Source organism: Zootermopsis nevadensis, unplaced genomic scaffold (assembly GCF_977971745.1).
Source record: "Zootermopsis nevadensis isolate Lab colony 2312 unplaced genomic scaffold, Znev_1.0 Znev_ptg000025l, whole genome shotgun sequence".
NCBI lineage: Eukaryota > Metazoa > Arthropoda > Insecta > Blattodea > Termopsidae > Zootermopsis > Zootermopsis nevadensis.
In genome coordinates, this window is record NW_028259157.1 from 5,009,312 (window position 1) to 5,028,847 (window position 19,536).

At 35.9% G+C, this 19,536-nt stretch overlaps 2 protein-coding genes across 9 annotated transcripts in view; both read right to left on the minus strand.

Annotated features, from left to right (window-relative positions):
* Positions 1–4,349, minus strand: part of Ipk1 (Inositol phosphate kinase 1) — a 213,593-nt gene extending 209,244 nt beyond the window's left edge. For 2 of the 3 annotated variants that reach the window (XM_087355809.1, XM_087355808.1), the window contains exon 1: positions 4,132–4,349. The gene's annotated coding sequence lies outside the window, so the exon portion shown is untranslated. The remainder of the gene's footprint in view (positions 1–4,131) is intronic. The other variant, XM_087355807.1, reaches the window with a different exon arrangement.
* Positions 4,350–6,342: 1,993 nt separating this feature from the next.
* LOC110828893 (uncharacterized) overlaps positions 6,343–19,536 on the minus strand; it is a 43,787-nt gene continuing 30,593 nt past the window's right edge. For all 6 annotated transcript variants that reach the window (XM_022062039.2, XM_022062041.2, XM_022062042.2 and 3 more), the window contains 7 exons: positions 18,076–19,522; positions 14,923–15,135; positions 13,739–13,868; positions 12,499–12,609; positions 11,582–11,794; positions 11,120–11,320; positions 6,343–10,715 (listed from right to left, as the gene is read on the minus strand). In XM_022062039.2, coding sequence (XP_021917731.1) covers positions 10,500–10,715; positions 11,120–11,320; positions 11,582–11,794; positions 12,499–12,609; positions 13,739–13,868; positions 14,923–15,135; positions 18,076–19,522 — 2,531 coding nt within the window. In that variant the 3' untranslated portion in view covers positions 6,343–10,499. The remainder of the gene's footprint in view (positions 10,716–11,119; positions 11,321–11,581; positions 11,795–12,498; positions 12,610–13,738; positions 13,869–14,922; positions 15,136–18,075; positions 19,523–19,536) is intronic.

Here is a 19,536-nt window from a genome sequence, read left to right on the forward strand (position 1 = left end):
ATGCTCAAAAACTAGTCTGTAAACCAGTTCCAGGGCCACCTAATCCTTGTAGCTGACTGGTTTGGAAGTGACTTCCAAACCAGCCAGCTACAAGGATTAGGATTTGTATCGCTGAGAGTTCTTGTAATTTTTCTCGTTGCTGCTGACGCTTATAATGAGAACAACAACCAGTGTCATGTCACATTTCAGTTCTTTAAAGCCCGGTGGTAGATTTATTCAATAATGAACGACTCTGTTTTCGAAATCCAAAGGTTTCTAACGATGGTGCGTTTTAGTATGTAAAATTGATCTTCTAGACTTTGTCCATCGTCTGATTTTAAATTATATAATTAATATAATTTAGACGACGGACTATCCAAAGGAATAATTTACCATATATACATATGTCTCACATAGAATATATTTATTGATTTCGTACGATTCTTGGACAATATGGCGATTATTTCCTTATCCGTAATCAACTAGCCTTTCTAATAAAGAACCGTCGTTTTCTTTACGGTACGGACTGAGTTTTTTAAAAAAATATCTAGACCAGCTTCGGCTTCAATGAAGCTATTCGTCGACCAGGCGAACATTTTTCAACAAAGGCGGGGTATTTCTTGACCAATCGATTATCAGATTCTCACGGATTCTACTCCATGGAATTTTTATATGTATCTTTCCCTATGCATAAATCCATTGTGTATGGCTTTTAATCACAGTTCCATTTTCAAAAGCCAAATTTTATACTATTAATAAAGATAATAATGATGCATAACAAACACTTATCGAAATGGCTATGACGCATGCGAGATGAGCTACAGCCGAAGATCCCAACAAATTTTGTCGTGTGAGACATGACTCGTCTAGTTTCGCCGTACTGAAATATATGTGCATTCTCCACCTATCGAAGAATGGGCGAACTACATGAAACAGCTTCACTTTCTAATCCCGATATTCATGCCATCTATTATACTTGAAATAAATGTATCCAGGTGTCTGATAACGGGATGCAGTGGACAAACAACAGAGGAGCACGACAGGAAGAATAATGCTTAAAGTCTCAATTAAACAATTCCTTGTGTAGCTAACCCTTAGAGAGGTAAAGTCCTGAAAGTTCATATGGAATGCAAGAAATACATTTCAGTTGGATGCTTTGTACTTAAAAGCTGTTGTTCAACATTTACAAAATAAATCATATTGTTAGGCCTAATTACGTTTTATGCAGGTAAATCAGCCACTATGAGAAGAATTATGCACGAAATCAGAGATGACAAAAGTTTTCATGGTGTAAAGGATACACTGAGGGTCATGTTACATGATATTGGCTTCAACTTTGGGAAATTTGATAGGTGAGACTGTTGATAAAGTTACAGTTTTTACTTCTGAATACAGTTAATTATCAGTTTCATTATTATCATTCTTCATCAGTATGTATTCTATAAATGGCAATTATTTAAATATATCAGAACATTGAATTGTTATCTGTAAATATTTTACACGTAACAACTTTTGGAGCAGCAGCTGTATTAGTTTTCTAAAGAGGTATTTTGAAAACACGAATCTAGAGGTTTGACATCATGCAGAGATAGTTTTAGGTATCTAAAGATATTAACAGTGTACTCGTTATACATTCAAGAAACAATCTTATATGTAAAAGAAAAGTGTAACTGCACCGTTAATAAACAAGTGCATTCATACAACACAACAGATAACAATGATTATCATAAATGTAGACATAAGTTACAACTCTATAACAGTAAACCATTAGTAGCAGGATGTATCTTCTATAACAAATTGCCTAACAATATGAAACAAATTGAAAACAACAAATTTAAAAAGAAACTGAATGTTACTTATTATGGGTTGCTACTACTCAATAGAGGATTATATGAATGAAGATCATTCTTAATCCTTCCAGCTTCTTGAAACTGTGTAATGGGCATTGAATTATAACATCATTTATAAAAACAATATGTATAATTTATAACAAGAAAAATAAAAAAAATCAGTTAAAATGTTTGAAGTTTTAAATTCCAGATGATGATGATGATGTTCCTGTCAGTCTTCTTTACTGGTTACAGTAGTAAAAGAAAGAAAATCAAGAGGTGAAAAATGAGTTTGTTCTTTGTTAAACATCCTACTATCCTCTTCCATAACAAAATGAAGCTAGTTACAATTTTAATTTGAAAGAAGTGGTACTTGATTGTATTTTACAAAAGTAGTGGGATGTCTTTGCAAATTAGTGACAAACATACAATGCATCAGCACATGAAAATTAACATCCTTGCAAAAAGAGTGACAGCAACTTTGTTAGACACATAACAGGATGAAAATGGGAACGGGATATTTAATTTAATTTTATAACTGAACAAATATTCTTCAAGTCTGATTGTCTGAATGCTTGTAGCCCCTTATTAAAATTTAAAATGAGACAAATTCAGTATAATAAGACATGTAAATATGAAGTTTTGAGTCAGCATGCTGACAAAAAGAAAAGCCAGTATACACAAAACATGGTCATTTGACAGAAATGAACTAAAACTTACCATGTCACTATATAGAAGTAACTAAACATACCTCTTGAAGATTTCCGTCTTCTGGGTTGTTGCGCGGTGTAGTCAGGTCGATGCTAACCAACGTTTCAGAGATCATACTGCCTCCGTCATCAGGGCGCCCTGATGACGGAGGCAGTATGACCTCTGAAACGTTGGCAAACAAATACCAGACTACACAACACAACAACCCAGAAGACAGAAATCTTCATACTCATCGCCCTGATGACGGGAGGCAGTATGACCTCTGAAACGTTGGTTAGCATCGACCAGACTACACAGCGCAACAACCCAGAAGACGGAAATCTTCATACTCTCCGCTGTGAGAACCTCAAGTCTTACAAACCTCTTGAACTTGTTCATATTTCCCTTGGATGTTTCTTTCAAAAACCATATGCACAAAATCACTACATTACATGTTTTAAATATACAGTACCACAAATACATGGAAAAATACTATCAAAGAAGAGTGGAAACAACATAAGCTATAAATTTATCACCTGATAAAATCATAATGAACAAAAGTAGCAACATACTGGTTAGCATTCTTGCTTTGTATTTGGAAGTTCCCCAATGAGAAGATCAACTATCCAAGCTAGTGTTTAGTGTATTTATCATGTTTGAAGCCTGGCTATATGGCTGCTTTTTTATGTACTGTCCTGGGTGAATGCAACTTTGCAATCAGTTGATTCCCCATCCAAGGTAACCTCGAAAATTTCTAATAGAAAAATGGCAGAAGATAATCAGCAAATAAAATTCAAAGAAAAAATATTACTACAGTGATAAAAAGGGGAAGAATATTTTTTTTATTAATGGCAGCAATGAAAATAGAATTATGTTATGTTATCCATTGCAACTAAAGACACATAAATAACATGGCTGTCTTTTGGGTTGTTACGCCGTGTAGTCTGGTGGAAGTTTGCCCACGTTTCGGAGGTCTTTGCTGCCTCCGTCATCAGGGTTATGATGGGAAAATCTAACCTCAAAATTGTATTGGATATTACTCTCTAGTGAGTATTAAGAAACTTCTTACTGTGTTAAAGATGTTTAACTTATGACCAGAATTTAATATTTACCTTCACAGATGTGAATGAAATTTGTTACAGTAAAGTAAAATATGGATACCACTTCACTTCAGGTCATCACATTTAAAGTCCACAGTGGAGAATTTCCGAGAAACTAATATACCTTCATATTTTTGTGCTATAAATGTGGTACACTATGTGATTATTAGCAGTTCCAGTTATACCCCAATTTACTTCCATTAAGGATATAAATGGGGTAAACCGTAACATACTTGTCCTAACATCAACCCATCAATTGGGTTGTGATTTCATGTAATCTTATCGTACATCCACACAACCTAGATAACAATCCACAATTTCACAGCCCTGTACACCTCAAATCTTAAAACCACGTACTTATTCCGACATTTTCATTCATATAAAAAACACTTCTCGATACTCACATACCTATTTTCATTCATGTGATGGTTCATACATTTCGCCTGAAGCCGTCGCAATGAAATGACATCACTTTTAATGCAATGAATTAGAAAACAGACAGTTTTCCAAATCGGAAAGATACCGTGACTTACCTTATAAATGACGATATGCTTCTAACAGCTGATGATTCGGACATTGTAGGAAGCTGGTATATCATAAATGTAAATACACAATAACATCACCACAAACACACTGTAAAATGTAACACGTTCTAAAAACTGTATTAAAATTGTTGTATTGAATGATAATTTCGAACCATGCTGGATGGGCGATTCCGCCTCCACGGGACCGAAACATGTGACAATCGTGTTCCGTACAGGTCCGGTACAAATATATAAAACGTGTTGCCAACAACGGAAGTATAACAAATTCCCGCCATTTCAAATATCCCATACTTCTGAATATGAATTCCTAGAATTTCTGGAATCCGGATTCGTCTTAAATGGTGTCCTGTGCCCCTCGAAGAATAGCTCTGTCTTTAACCAGTACATGGTGGCAAATACTTATTGACATCATCATATCCTCGTCAATAACTATTAAAAACAATGAAGGAACCACTTTAACAAATCTGACATTAATGTAGACACATCTAAGTTCTATAAACAAACAAAATAAAAATGCAAATTAAAACTGCAACAATGGAAAGAACCGCAATACCTTCCCACTTTGAAATTAAACACAGCCAAACAAGGACCAAATCATTCGCTGCATATACAGAAAAAAATCCAATGCACACTTTTATTTATTTAGTGTTCTGTCTGACGACAGGTCCATATGAACAGGATCCTTCCATCCTTTTCTCGGACTGGGGCCTGTTCATATACGTTCTTGGCAGATGATCCAGAAGTGGTTTGTCATTGCCTTCTTCTGTGTGTGAATGGAGTAATTGTTGGGATGCCACGGAGGAAAACTCCGTGTTGCCTAGACCACGGCCTTGCCCAACACAAGTTATAAATTCGGGCACCGCCGGGAATCGAACCCGAGACCCCAGGATTACAAGGCCAGCATTTTAACCACTAGACCACACTATATGCAATTAATACTAACCACCAGAGTTATGGCATGGCTTATGAGCTAAATGAAAGCTTTATTTTACCACAGCAGCATAAATATGCCCCTTGGTTTAAATGTTTACTGCTTTCCCCTAAATACCTTTGCAGAGCCATGGATGACAACAGGGGAGGCAGAGTTCCAGAGTAAACAACACCATACAAAAGTCAGCATTTAGTGGTTAGCATCCCTATTTGCATACTCCAACATCTTCAGTTCATATATCTACCCACAGACCTGTTATGCTAATGAAATTGTCCTCATTCCCTAAAGGCTAATGCTGTAATAGCACCTAAAAACAGACCATGGTTAATTTCTTTCTCATCCTTCCCAATTAACCATTTATATTCATCCTCCAATCTGACACTCTATATTCTATTCCAGAAGTTTTAAACATTTTAAAAATCTGAACACTTTTAGCAGGAATATTACAGTTTAGTGTAAGAAGTAAAATAAATTTTACATTAGAAATTTTTAAACTTGTCTTGGTGATGGAGGTAAGTTTCTTCAACCACCTTCAAGACTACACAGCATCAAAAACCAGAATTACACAATCCAAATACAATCTGCATTACTCTCTCCCCATTTTTTCCCCAGACATTGTGATATAAGAATGTAATATGCAGATTTTATCTTCAAATCCTAACACTGATGAGCCATCAACTTACAGAGACCAGGATTCACTGAATGTAGACAATATGTTCTTTCTTCACTATTATATTACATGTGATGCGAAGTTTTGAATTTTTAGTTTGGTTTGTGATAAGATTTGTATGCCAACATTTTACTTATTTTGTTGTAAGTTGATCATTTTATTTCCATGTCCCTTCTGTGGTATGATGACAGGTACCTTACAACTTAATTTCTGATACTTGAGTACTATCTATCACAATATTTTATTAATGTTATTACCACACATTCAAATAGATTTAGTTCTGGTGCCAGTAAGATGAAGTGCACACATATCCTACAGTATTAAGGATACTATCTTTCCAGTTGCAGGTTTAATCTGAAAATATTTATGAATAAAATACAGGCAATGAAACTTACTTCTTACACTATAATGTGTTTCTATAGCAAGTACCATCTTGCTAATGGCTATATAAAATTTAAAAATGTCCCCTATGCATCTAAGGTATAAGACTTAATTAAAGATAAAACTGAAGTGAACACACTTTTAAATTCCCTAAAATAATGGAGATATATGAACATAACATAGGATCAAATATAAATGGTAAATAAGATATCTAGAATCAGAAAATAATAAAATACCTGTATTTGACATTTATCACACAAACACACACAAAGAAATATATCTAACATTACTTTTATGAAAAGTTTCCTTTGAAACATACATTTCCAGAATTGATCTAAAAATATTCTTCTGTCAGCTGTTCCATTATACTATTACATACTCAGATATAAGAGTGGGCCATCTAATGAATAAACTGTTAGGAAGATGTCTGATTGCAACATTAGGTCATTAAATAATAATAATATATCCTTCTTGCTCCTAAGTGAAGCAAAGGGATTCTTAGGTCAGAGAAACTAAATTAAAAAAATGCAAGTACAGAAATTTCTATTTTTTAAAGTTTGAACTCAAGTTAAATATTAATAAAAAATTATGAATATATAATCCTAAAAAGTCAGTTACAGAAAGTGTGACAATACCACTACCACAGCAAGGTAACTTTAAGATAACTTTTCCCCCCTTTTAACTATATGAATTAAAGCTTTTATAATTGTTAATTATATATATGACTTTGCTCATGATTACTTATATCAAACAAAAGACTAAGAGGTGCATCAGAAACAAGTCTCTCTGTTGAAGATACAGCCTGTGTTACTCAATGTGACCAATTTCCGGGACAGGATTGTTCTAGAAATTAAGCCGTTCATGGCTGAAAACTGTAAAATATAATGTATATTGCTAACATCAGTCCTCTTCCTTCACGTCTACAATGTAAAACTTTTATAATAAAACTGTTACAGAAGATCTGAGGCTTTCTAGCTGTTCAGTGTTAATGTGGATCCTGTTTTGAATTGAAGACACAATGTACACAGGCTACATTTTTGAGGTTTCAGAGATACTGCCTCCATCTTTAAGGCTATGGTACTTATAGTACAGTAAAAGTGTAATGGTTTGCATAAACTGCTGTGTATGATTCATTGAAAAGTAGTAGCTAACAAACATTTAAGGGTTGAAGGCATGAAGAGAGGATATGACATTATACATGGCCATGAGTATGTATCTACATGCAAACCTTACTCTATTAGAATGCAGGCATATGAAAACAAAACATGATACATGTAGATAAAACTATCAATGATATACAAGTGTGTGTATTATACATTCTAACTAAAACATGAGAATAATTGTATAATTTCTTATAAAATTTCACAGCACACTGGTTGCAGAACAATGATCTACAGTGTCATAACTCAGAAACAGGATCCACATTAACAACATTATTCCTTTGTACTGCTGCCAGTCCACAGACATTATACTGACTGAGCTACCCTGCCTCATGTTTATATTAGTTTAGTGAAAAGATATCAATGAGACTGAATGACTGTAATGATCAATGCCTGAGATATGTTAAAGACTACACTTTGAGACATTCATCTTTCATCACAATCCCACTTCTGTTGTAATGCTTATAAAACTAACCTCATTTAATAATGTGAAACTGCCTTAAGTCAAAACAAAGATGTCTTATTTTATCCTTCAAATCAGTTTGCATTATCTGGGTACAACTTTCAAATTCTCTTTAATTTCCTGTGGTCCACATATCGAGAGTAGCTCAGTCTACCAGATCCAGCAGGATAAGAGCATTGATATTTCGAGTTCAAATGAATAGCTCACAACAGCAGTACATTCTTGTACCAAAGATGAAGTTTGCTATATCACATGCAGGCAGAGTCAGGGATTCTAAAATTGCAGTGCTACCAAAGTAATAATTAAAATATAATCTCCAACATAATTTGTTAGCACAATGAAATTTTTTCAACTTAAAAAATCACAATCCTGACAATGACTTACAGCATACAAAATCACATAATCTATGTGCTAAAAGTACTGAAAATAGAGTATAACCTCCTTTTATAACTGAGATGATTTTAAAGTTACTGTAATTCATTAGAATATAAAGAACCTCATGATATGTATATTTGTATTCACTATTAACTGTGGTTTTGTAACTGTGTAGAGTATATATTCTGAAACCTGGTAATGGATTCACAGTTAATACTCTTCGCACATCTGCTGTAATACTTCCTAATCTTAGCTGAGGTTTCAGAAAAACACAAACTGGATATAAAAACATTTGGTCAAAGAATAAATCCCAACAGAATAATTACACAAACAAAAAAGAGTCAATAAACTGTAGAGTATGGAATTCATATTTATGTCACATCCCCACAAAAAAACTGAACTAGTCCTTCAAGAATCACATTAACCACACATAACAAATCCTGTAATGTGGCCCTATTTACAATTAAGTCATCTTGTAACAAAAATAAGTCAGGAGCATATGTGCCAGTGTACACAAGTTTCAGGTAACTTCTCTGTCACATCCAACTAGTCTGTCATTTGTGATTTCTTGTAGCAGTGACAGTGGAAATAAATTACCAACTGCTTGAAATCAAAACTGTTAACAAAAATATTTGGACCTAAGAGAGATGGACTAAAGAAGTAATCTAGGGTTTAGTGGCAAATGCTCAAATCTGGCTAGTAGTGCACTGCTAGACCACTAAATGGATTTTCTTTTCCATTGAGTAAAATCTGTCATGAAGATAACTGTCTTCTGGGATGTTGGAAATTTACAAAAGTTTCAGAGGTGATTACTGCCTCCATGAACAGGGTGATTTCTCTGATTACAGAGGCAGTAAGTAAATCTGAAATGGCAGTAAATTTCTAACAGACTACACAGTGCAACACGCAGAAAACAATCATCAACATACTCACCACCATGGGAACCTGAAATCTCACAAGAGCTCAGTTTGCTTGGACTCTGTTGTGTGAATTATTTAGCTTCGCCTCCACAAAACCATTTTTACAAACTTTACTGTTAGATGGAAGAAAATAAAAGATAGGACACTGCCCACTTTTATCCAACCTTTGGAGTGAATATAAGCATAAAAAATATCTGATATCATGAATTTCCAAGTTCAGCAATATGATTTTTACCTGAGGTTAACAACTTGCAAAAATCTGAACAACTACTTTGCTGGCTCTGACTTGCCTACTGGCAAATCAGGGCCTACATTTTAGTGGTTATCATGAATCTGATTTGACTCTTAACAGAGGTAATTATAAGTAAAATCACTAAAGATACTATAAGATGACATCATGCTAATAAACCAAGACAGACACAAAAATGTAAATAAATTTGTTACTGGCTGATTTATAGAAATTCCAGTCACCTTCCTAGTTTTAATCCCTCCTCAACTATTTTCAATAACATGGGTAACAACATGCATCCATTTGTTTTTATACTGCAAAACTACTTTATATTTACATACTGGTGTTCTTGTTGCTCCACAACCTCCAGAAGATCACTATAAAAACTCAATTTATAATGAAAACCTCAGATCATACTTTTCATTTAATTCAATTTCACTCAGATTCTTGTAGCTGTTGCTGTCATGTATTGTGTCTAAAATATTTACAATTTTAAATTGATCCCTGTCATCAAAAACAGAGCTAAAATATTCTGACAAATTTCCTATTTGCATACCTCTTTCATTATATAACTATTTAGTAAATGCACAATGACAATGGTATGAAAATATGAAGATTTCTGTCTTCTGGGTTGTTGTGCTGTGTAGCCTGGTCGATGTTTACCAACGTTTCAGAGCCAGCCCTATAAACCTAGCCCCACAAACCATTTGGCATATTCATCGCCCTGATGACGGAGGCAGTATGACCTCTGAAACGTTGGTTAACATCGACCATACTACATGGCGCAACAACCCAGAAGACAGAAATCTTCATACTCACCGCTGAGAAAACCTCAAATCTTATGTATGAAAATATATCTGCATAATCACATATTACATAAAAGCAGGTAATCCATTAAAAGAGAAATGCTAAAAGGAGTTTCTACTGCATAATGCAGTGTTTCACATTACAAAAGTGCAAGGTTCACCAATGTATTTGATTTATAAAAAAAAAAAAAAACATTTAAAATATAATTTGTAGGATACGTATGCACAGATTATGGAAGACGACATTAATTAAAGAATATAAACTGATATTTTAAAAATTAAAATTTAAAATAATGACACTGAATCTGTGTGACAATGAGATTTCATGTTCGCTTCCTTGTGTCCTCTTAAGTTTAAAAATAGAAAAATGACACAATATGAAATTGAAGCAGAGACAGATCTTGTCCTGACATGAATCAGTTCACATTGCCTGTTCATGGCGTGGAACCTTCTCTCTTACTGGACTAGGAGACGGTGGAGTGCCTGCTTGTTTGGTAGGAGTGGCACTTTTGGAGCGTCTCTGTCGAAGTGTAGTATACGGAGAGCTGCCACGAGAGAAGTGCTCATGAGCATAAAGAAGAACCCCTATGTCTCTGTTTCCTGCTTCCATAGCAATGTTTAATGCTGAACTGTCATCCTATAAGAAGAAAATTACTTATTTGATAACAATCATACAGTAAATGATACTCTTTGACAAATGGGCTTACGAAAGAAAGAAAAAGGACAGCAATTTACAGTGCTTATGTACAAAGACGGTGGCAGAATTTTTGTTACGTGTGACAAATTTAATGTATTCTGATGAAAAGGTGATGGTACTGCACACTGGTTGTGTACAGCCACAAAAAAGCATCAACAATTCTCATTTAGTTTTTGACAGTACTCCACTATGTGAACTATACACAATACTGGCAGAGTTTAACTGCTTTGCTTGTCTGCATATGTATCTCAGGCCGTACTGCACCACCCCCATCTGATTACACGCACGACATATAAAGTCTATTATATAAAAATATATGCGGTTGTCTAAATATTTGAACGTACACAATCAGTAATAGAAGCATCACAGTCGGGTTGGCTTAACAGGTATTTTACAATTTCAGTGTGGCCATGTTCTGCTGCACACATCAGTGACGTGCTTCCATCCTCATCCTGAATGTTCATGTCTGCCCCAGTTTCAACCAGCAACCTCACCATGTCTAACCGCCCGTGGGAGACAGCTAGCATCAGGGCTGTCTGACCATGCTACAAAGGTAAAATCACAAATTCAGTTCAATAACACATACTTGCTTCACTCATACAATTAATTATTTTTCCAACTGCAAAACCTCTTAAGATCAAATATTATAATTTGCTCCATGCTGTATCATCAGATACAGCATTGAGTATCGTTATCAGGAACAACAATCTATCGTGACAGCCAAAATTCAAACTTGTTAATAAATTTGTTTCAAGGCAAGAAACTCAATTTTTTGTTCTACCATTCATTAAAAAGAGCATACACACCTGTTTTGCTCGAACATTCACATCAGCAAGCTGAAACAAGTGCCGGATCACCTGTTGATGCGTGTGTGAACGAACTTGAGCTAATGATACAAGCATCACACAAGTGTAGCCGGCAGCATTTGGTCTGTTGATATTACACACTTTTGAATCCAACAGAATGGAAACTACATCAAAATTTCCATGAGACACTGCATAATGCATTGCAGTATTTCCCTGTAATTAAAAATATATGTAATATTGCAATTTTTGAACAAATTTATCTGGAAACATTAATATCCCCACTTAATGGTACCTGCACCTTGTCGTGGTGGTGGGGCTTGAGTACCTCGGTGATCCCATGAGCTATGCTGGCGGTAGCATAGCTACTGGTAGGGTTGGTTGAGGGGAAGAGGTCAGACTAAAACAGGTACCCTGGTCCTCCAGGTTGGGGGTTGGTTGCAAGGCTAACAACCTTGCACCGTAAAAAGGAAGATGTTTCGAAACCTCAATCAAAGCCTCGGACAGACGGACCTAACAGAGGACCGAATGAAAGAGGAGAATTGAGGAGGCCATGGACAGAATACGGACCGGAGAGCCGTAGAAGAAGAAACATTAATATGAAAAACAGTTATGAAAATATCTGCCTCTACATTTCATGTGTATATCTAATACCAAAGTTTATTACAATCAAAGACATTAATTTTGTACATGATTTTCCAAAATAAAATATATAAATCTAAAGCTACAGAGTGCTATGAACACAAAGTACTCAGATATATACAATTATGCCCCTGAGAATGGTCTGTAGAGAGCCAAAATATGTTGGGAAATAATTAGCAACAAAAAGCCTGGTTAATAAATATTATATTCAATAGCTCCATTAATGTTGAAGTGTGCTAGAAAACTATTTCATAGCACACAAAACGAAAAACACTTACACTCATGTCTACCATATTGACTACATGCTCCAGCAGTGTACCAGACATCTCCTCAAAGCAATCAAGATAATCTTCCACATCTAGAGGATTTGCAGAAGCTGTACTTGAAATCTGTAAAACAGTTGAACATAAGTAAGATTTGAGGTTTTCACAGTGGTGAGTATGAAGATTTCTGTCTTCTGGGTTCTGTATTCATCGCCCTGATGACGGAGGCAGTATGACCTCTGAAACGTTGGTTAACATCGACCAGACTTCACAGCGCGACAACCCAGAAGACAGAAATCTTCAGTTGAATATAACTTCAACGCATGAATGTTAATCAGAATATTACTGGTTAAGTCATCATGTTCACAGACTAACGATGATAACTGAAATACATCGAGATTAATTGGTACATGTTTGTTGAAATCCGCTGGAATATCCAGGAGGGAGTGAGGAACAAAAGGATTAGAGAAATCATGAGGATCGATTGAGATATAATAGAGGAGATAGAGAAAAGACAACTGTTTTGGTACGGACACGTGCAAAGGATGGAGGAAGAAAGGTTACCAAAAATGACCATGAAATGGCAACCAAAAGAGAGAAGGAAGAGAGGAAGACCGAGACCAGGATGGAATGACGGAATTACAAGAAGCATGATAGAGTGGAAACTACCTCCGGAAGGATGGGAAAATAGAGAAGAATAGAAGAAAATATTAGGCACCGGAAGACCAAAGTAACGGTCAAGAAACAGAAGAAGAATATGATGTTTGTTGAAATTTGTAAATAAAGAAAAATCACACAGAAAAGGGAATAACTCAGACAGACATTCCTAAAGCAGTGCATTGTAGTTACGACGCCTTCATCTTAATCTGGACTATTTTCGTCATGTCAGGCAAAACGAAAATCCCACTTTTCTTGATCCTAACATTTGTTTGGCAAGCACAGATGAGGACGCTCAGTATTATACACAGAGACAGATAAGGCATGACAAAAACAAGAATAAACAACTGGATAAAAGGACAAAATAACCTCTTACACATTCATTCAATCCTCTGAAAAGGACTTACAAGATCACACAGCACCAAAATCCAAAAACCCATCCTTTCCAACTGAAACTGACTATTGAATTTATTTTATTATACTTTGTCAATTACACAGGTCATAAAACATCTATCAGGTTACCTAGTAACCAATGCAAGATTTAAACCCAGGACCTTCAAGCCACTGCTAATAACTGCAAGTTAAAATAAGTTTATACCTTAAACCATTCTTGTTGAACAATGTTGCTGGCATTTTTTAAATGAAGCGGAACACTGCTGATAGCAGATTTCCTTAAATAGTCATTCAGGACTTTCAATGCTGCTTTCATCTCCTTGCTTGGCTCAGTTCTGTAAGAAAAGGAAATGTGACATTTAAATTAAATACTGAAATCAATGTATAATTCTCTTCCAGATTAGATTCAAATGTGTCAGATTAGATTCATTTTAAAATTTCTTCCAAATACAAAACTTTCCAAAAGACACTCAGTGCTTAAGCATGGGTCTGCACTGTTCTGAGAATATTGACTACAAAAGAAGTTCACAGATAATTTTTTGCACCAACCTAGTTATCATGTGTTATAATATAAATTTACTCTAAAAAAGTATTTCCCAATGCAATCTCTTTCACATATCATTAATTGATTCCAAACATATTTACATCTGAGCAACTAGGTTTGACGTCCGTTACTTGCTACCGCTAAGTAACAGATTTAAAATTATTTTGGGTTTCAAGAATGAGACCAATATAAAAATAACAATAGTTATTGAACAAAATTCTGGCACAAACTTCATCTCTAATATCAATATATGATGTCTATATAAAATCTTATGTGGGATGAGCAGATTGTTTCTGTAGAAGAAAAATTGTTTCACTCATTGATTAGTATGAACATGCCAGTACATTTAGCATCATAGTGCTGCACAGAGTATAAATGTATCAATTTGCTCTCCAACTTTGTTGAGAACTGTGAGCTTCTGACATCATTACTGACTGGCAACTTTGTACAATTTTTCCTAATCTGAAACTGCATGTTGATAATGCCTGTGATGAATTAGACATTGTCTTAAGGACACAATCTGATTATGTTTATTGAAACAGAAAAGAAACCACATTCCTACATGCCCTGGGAAGAACAGAAATCCTAACAATGCACAAGGTTAAAATGGAGGCAATTTAGTCTTTTAAAATAAGGAATGTAAGAATGATGGCACTGACTCAGAAGGGATCGGAGAGTAAGCATACTCTCCCAGTATTTGTGTACAGAGAATGAAGTAAGTTTTAAGAACCTATAGTGTCAAAATTCAGGTAAAATTATTGTAAAATGGTGCAGCAGCAAGTACAGAAAGATAATTCTGAAAATGTAAAGTTGAAGCACAACAGTCCCAAAAAATTGTTTCATACTTATTTCTTGTATCATGCTGTATAGGCTGGAAGAGGCTATTGTCCATAATGGCATGAGTCTCCCCTTCTGAACTCTCTCCCCTGGCCTCTTCTGCCTCTAAAGCACTCAAGTCTTGCCCACGATCTGCCATGCACTTGTCTTCCCACTTCTGAGACCCACTTGCTTGCATTGCCAAAAGCCTTTCTGCAGGACATGGTTGTGAGGTCTCGTACCTGGAGAAAACAGATTTTGAGGCAATTCTGTACACCTGACACAAAAATCATCAAAGTTTCTGACTTCTCCAACGCAGACAGCTTATAGTAAGGACAGACAATTCATTATTCTTCATAATTTACACCTATAAGAAATGAGCATCTTACTTGTTAGTACCACTCTCAAAGGATCAAATTTTTGTTGATTTTTAAAATGACAATTTCAACTTAATTTCTTGAATTTCACTTGTTCAGGATGAAGTGTTTGTATTTCCTGCCACTGCCAGTACAGTTTTGTTCATACTACTACTGGTAGGCAGCAATATGACCTGATAAAAATGATTAGAACTACCAGCTACTGAAGGCCTCCAGATAGCATAATGTACATAGTAATTTTAATGAAAATCAGCCAATTAATGATATTATAAAATATTTGCTCATATTCAAATAATGAGGCAGAAAAATGGACACATACAGCATCCGATCCTCAGAACACAGTTTGAAAAAAATAATACTAAGTGTTATTTACAGAATCACTAACCCGTTTTTAAAACACCTATTTTCAACATCATGAATGCAAAAATTTACATGTTTCAGTAATTAAAACACTTGGAAAGATCACTTGCTCATAACCTCAATAATTCACACTGTTGCAAAAACAAGTTTGAGAGAAAATGTAGGTCTATTATCAATGTAACTTTCGTGGCACAACTGCTAATTTTTCAAGACATGGTATTTAGTAACGGTGGTGCAAAGCTGACAGTTATGATGGATAAATGCTTTCACTTTGCCATGGGTAGCTTATAAAGTGAATGTCAAAGCTCTCCCCTGATACCTTCTGAATAACAAGGATCTAATGTACTTTAACATTTAAATCTATGAGGTCTATTCCATTGGAACCCTATATTATTCCAAACTAGCAACCACTGTTTTAGTAACTGTTTACAATTAACTGTCCCAAAAAAGACATTTTTAGTATGTCTTAATTTCTTGGCCAGTCACTGAATGCTACATTCATTTCACTAATAGACTCAACACAAATCATTCCAGCACACCTAACCAAACTTGTCTGTGTCTGTCCCTTATCTATCTATGATCAAAGTTCTTGAGTTCAATTCTAAAGGACAGATGCAGTTTCACAATATCACTTGTAAATAAATCTGCTACTAGAACAAACTTAATTTTTTGGATTGCATTTCATTCATGTTAAAATATTGCAAAACTGCATTATCAACGTTTGTGTTAAATCCTTCACAGATTCATGCAGAACTGTGATGCTCACTAAGAACGACACTATTAAATAGTTAAATTTTAACGATCGTGTCTTACTCTAGCAAGAAAATGTGGCATTTTAAATCCTTAAAAGTTCTTTCATCCAGTAAATAGTGTTATATTTATAGTAGAAAACGTTATTGTAAATATACAAAAGGTCCACTGAACATCAACTATGAACAAATTCGTCACTGGTTTATTCAGATACTCCATTCCTAACCTCTGAATCAATTTAAACATTAGAATGTGAAACGCTAACCGTGGGTTAACTGCATTTTCCTCACAACATACAGCTCCAGGACCTGGTAAATTAAAACATATCTTTCCTTGTATCATGTGTTGTGTTTTCGGTCCTCCATCACAGATAACACACAAACTCACCCCTCCCCCCGAACCGATCTTGAGCGGTATTCACACTGACAGCTGTTTGGCGTCATGTGAAAACTAGACGTCAAATCCGTTTCCTGGCAGCGAATTTCACATACCCTAAATGCATTTCGCGATAATGCCCATCTTACATATACGTGACGATTTTGTGCGTGACGTCACTCTAATCTTGAAGCCCAATATAATGAAAAGTAAACATAAAGAACATAAGAATCTGTCTTGACTTTCCTTCGTGCTTTAAAGTCAATGCAAACATATGAAACGTTACCATCCACATGAATGGATAACATATCAGCTGTAGACAAAATGTTCCTCCCTTCCCGCAAAAGATGTTCCCGACTTTTGGAACATCTTTTAAAAATGTTACCCACTTACACAATATATCAATCAGGCTTAACGTTAAGTGAATTATGGGGGAAAGAATAGGTAACTGTGATTGCACTGACTTAAACAAAAGAACAACGAGAACGCTTTAGTGTTATCCGTTATACAGAACGATCGAAAATCATGCAAACATGATTCCAATTTCAATGGATTCAAATATATACAAGAATTCATGCTGGTTATGTCTTGTAACCTGATTGCGCCAGTCCGTCAGTTGTTTCCAAAAAATCGAAGTGACTTTTTCACAACTGCAACAATCGTTCAATATCGAACATTACCCGACATCTAGTTCAGCTGCTAATTAACAGATTCAATTGCAAATGCTGTCCAAGCTGCTAGTTAAACTTCATTCATAATAAAATCAAAAGTTTTACGTGTCGTAAGTTTACTTATTTGTGGGACAAAAAAATCAATTATTTTACCTTTTCGTCACTCAAGCGAGGGAATTTATGCTGCAGATATAAAAAATCAGGGTCATCCTTCTTCATAGCTTCGACAATTTTTTTTACTAAACCAAGTTTTATATGGAATGGCGGTAAAAATACTTTCGTAGCATCAACTAAGGGATCGTGAACAACATTTCTTTCACCTATAAGTTTGAAGTTACACGTTTTATTTTTTAATGTAATTCAGTTAAAATAAAAAAGAGTAAAATAAGATTAACAGGAATGAAGAAGACAATTTTTTTAACACTAACTATAGGGATAATTAAAATGGTTTTTTGAACATTCTTAAAAATCTGTAGGTGATAGAAAATTTCTGTTTTTAAATTTGTTATCAGCAATGAAAAACACATTGAAATCATGTATCATACATTAAGAAACAAAAATTGTGTAGAGTGTTATCTAACTTCCCCAGTCGCTCAGAAAAATGTCTAACTGGACAAAAAACCATAAAGGAAAAGTAGCTCTGCTGTACCTGTTTTCACCGTGCGTCGGTGTCGCGGCTCTGCGTCTGCACTCAGGGCTGGGTTGCAGTTTCGTGTATGTGTCCTGCCTTTGAATACGTCGTTTCCCGTTCCCTGCTACTTGAGATGTGGGGCTTGTGGACACAGTTGTGAAAATGGCGCCACGGACAGAGGAAAGCCTGGGGATACGCGAAATGGTTGCACTGGGACTTGTTTTCAAAGTGTTCGTCGTGGGCGAAGTGACTACAATGGCAACATTTTGGCTAGGGTTCATCGAATCTGAACTTTGCGTTAACATATTCTTAGCGACATTCTGAATGGTCACATCACATTTATCGCACACAAACACACCAGAACCAGAATTTTTATGTCTTGAGGCATCTCCAACTGCTGCATCCACTAATTTCCTTTTCGTCGTATTGACTCCAAAATCGCGACTTCTTCCCATGCAAAGATCGTCCGTACTAGTCCCTTGGGACACGACATTGTTACTAGGTGTTCCGCAGCCAACTGACCTACAGACTGTTTCTTTCTTGGTTGTCGGTGACAAATATTCCAACGGCTTGTCCTGCAAGACGCCAATGTTGCTGAGAGAAACTGAGACATTCTCTTTGGGCAACAGATTGTTAAAATCCTGGTGTCCAACACCAATACTTCTCTTCTTCACTTTACATTTATCGCAAATTACATCGTTGACGTTGCTGCCCGATACACCAAAGTCTCTGGTTTTGGGTCTCACTTCAATTGCAGTTTCGACACAACGAGGCTTTGCTGAAACGCCGATATCAACAAGTCGCTGTGGTAAATCTTCCGTCTGGCTAAAGGCTTCTTGACGGCAGTGATAATATTCGGACTGGACAGCAATGTCGCGTCGCTCTACAATCATCAAAACAGGCGCAATTTTTGGCGCCGTTTCGATTTGAACTCCTATGTCCCGAGTGTTCTCACCGTGTATCGTAGTTTTGAAAGTTCTTTTGTACATCTGAATCGCTCTGTTGATACTGTGATCCATTTCGACATCTGAATACACCTGGTCTTTCAGAAGTTCAGTGTTGGTGGCAGACGTCTTTGTGATGGCCGTCTTAAGAAGAGGTTCGATGTTGATGGTATTTACTGGAGAGTGTTTGAAAAGTTTTGTTTGCACATGACTCAAAGGGCGGACAAGAGCTGGTAAGATGTGGGTGTCATCAGGTGAAATTTCCTCGATCTTTACGCCGCTGAAACTCAGACGTCGAAGGGCGGTGCGTGTACTGGTCATAGCGTTGCGTAGCCTTGGTCGCTGAGGCGAGACTCCGACTTCCCGCGTTACGACAGAACACGTGACTCCAACGTCTCGTAAACTGCTTCTATTTGACTTTAAACTGGGGGTGTGGGGGTAGTTTCTGTCCAGGCCCTCACAACAGGATTGGGAGCGCACCCTAATTGGCGAATCTCCCCCGGAGTCTTTCGTACCCTCTCCTGCAAGCGTAAAA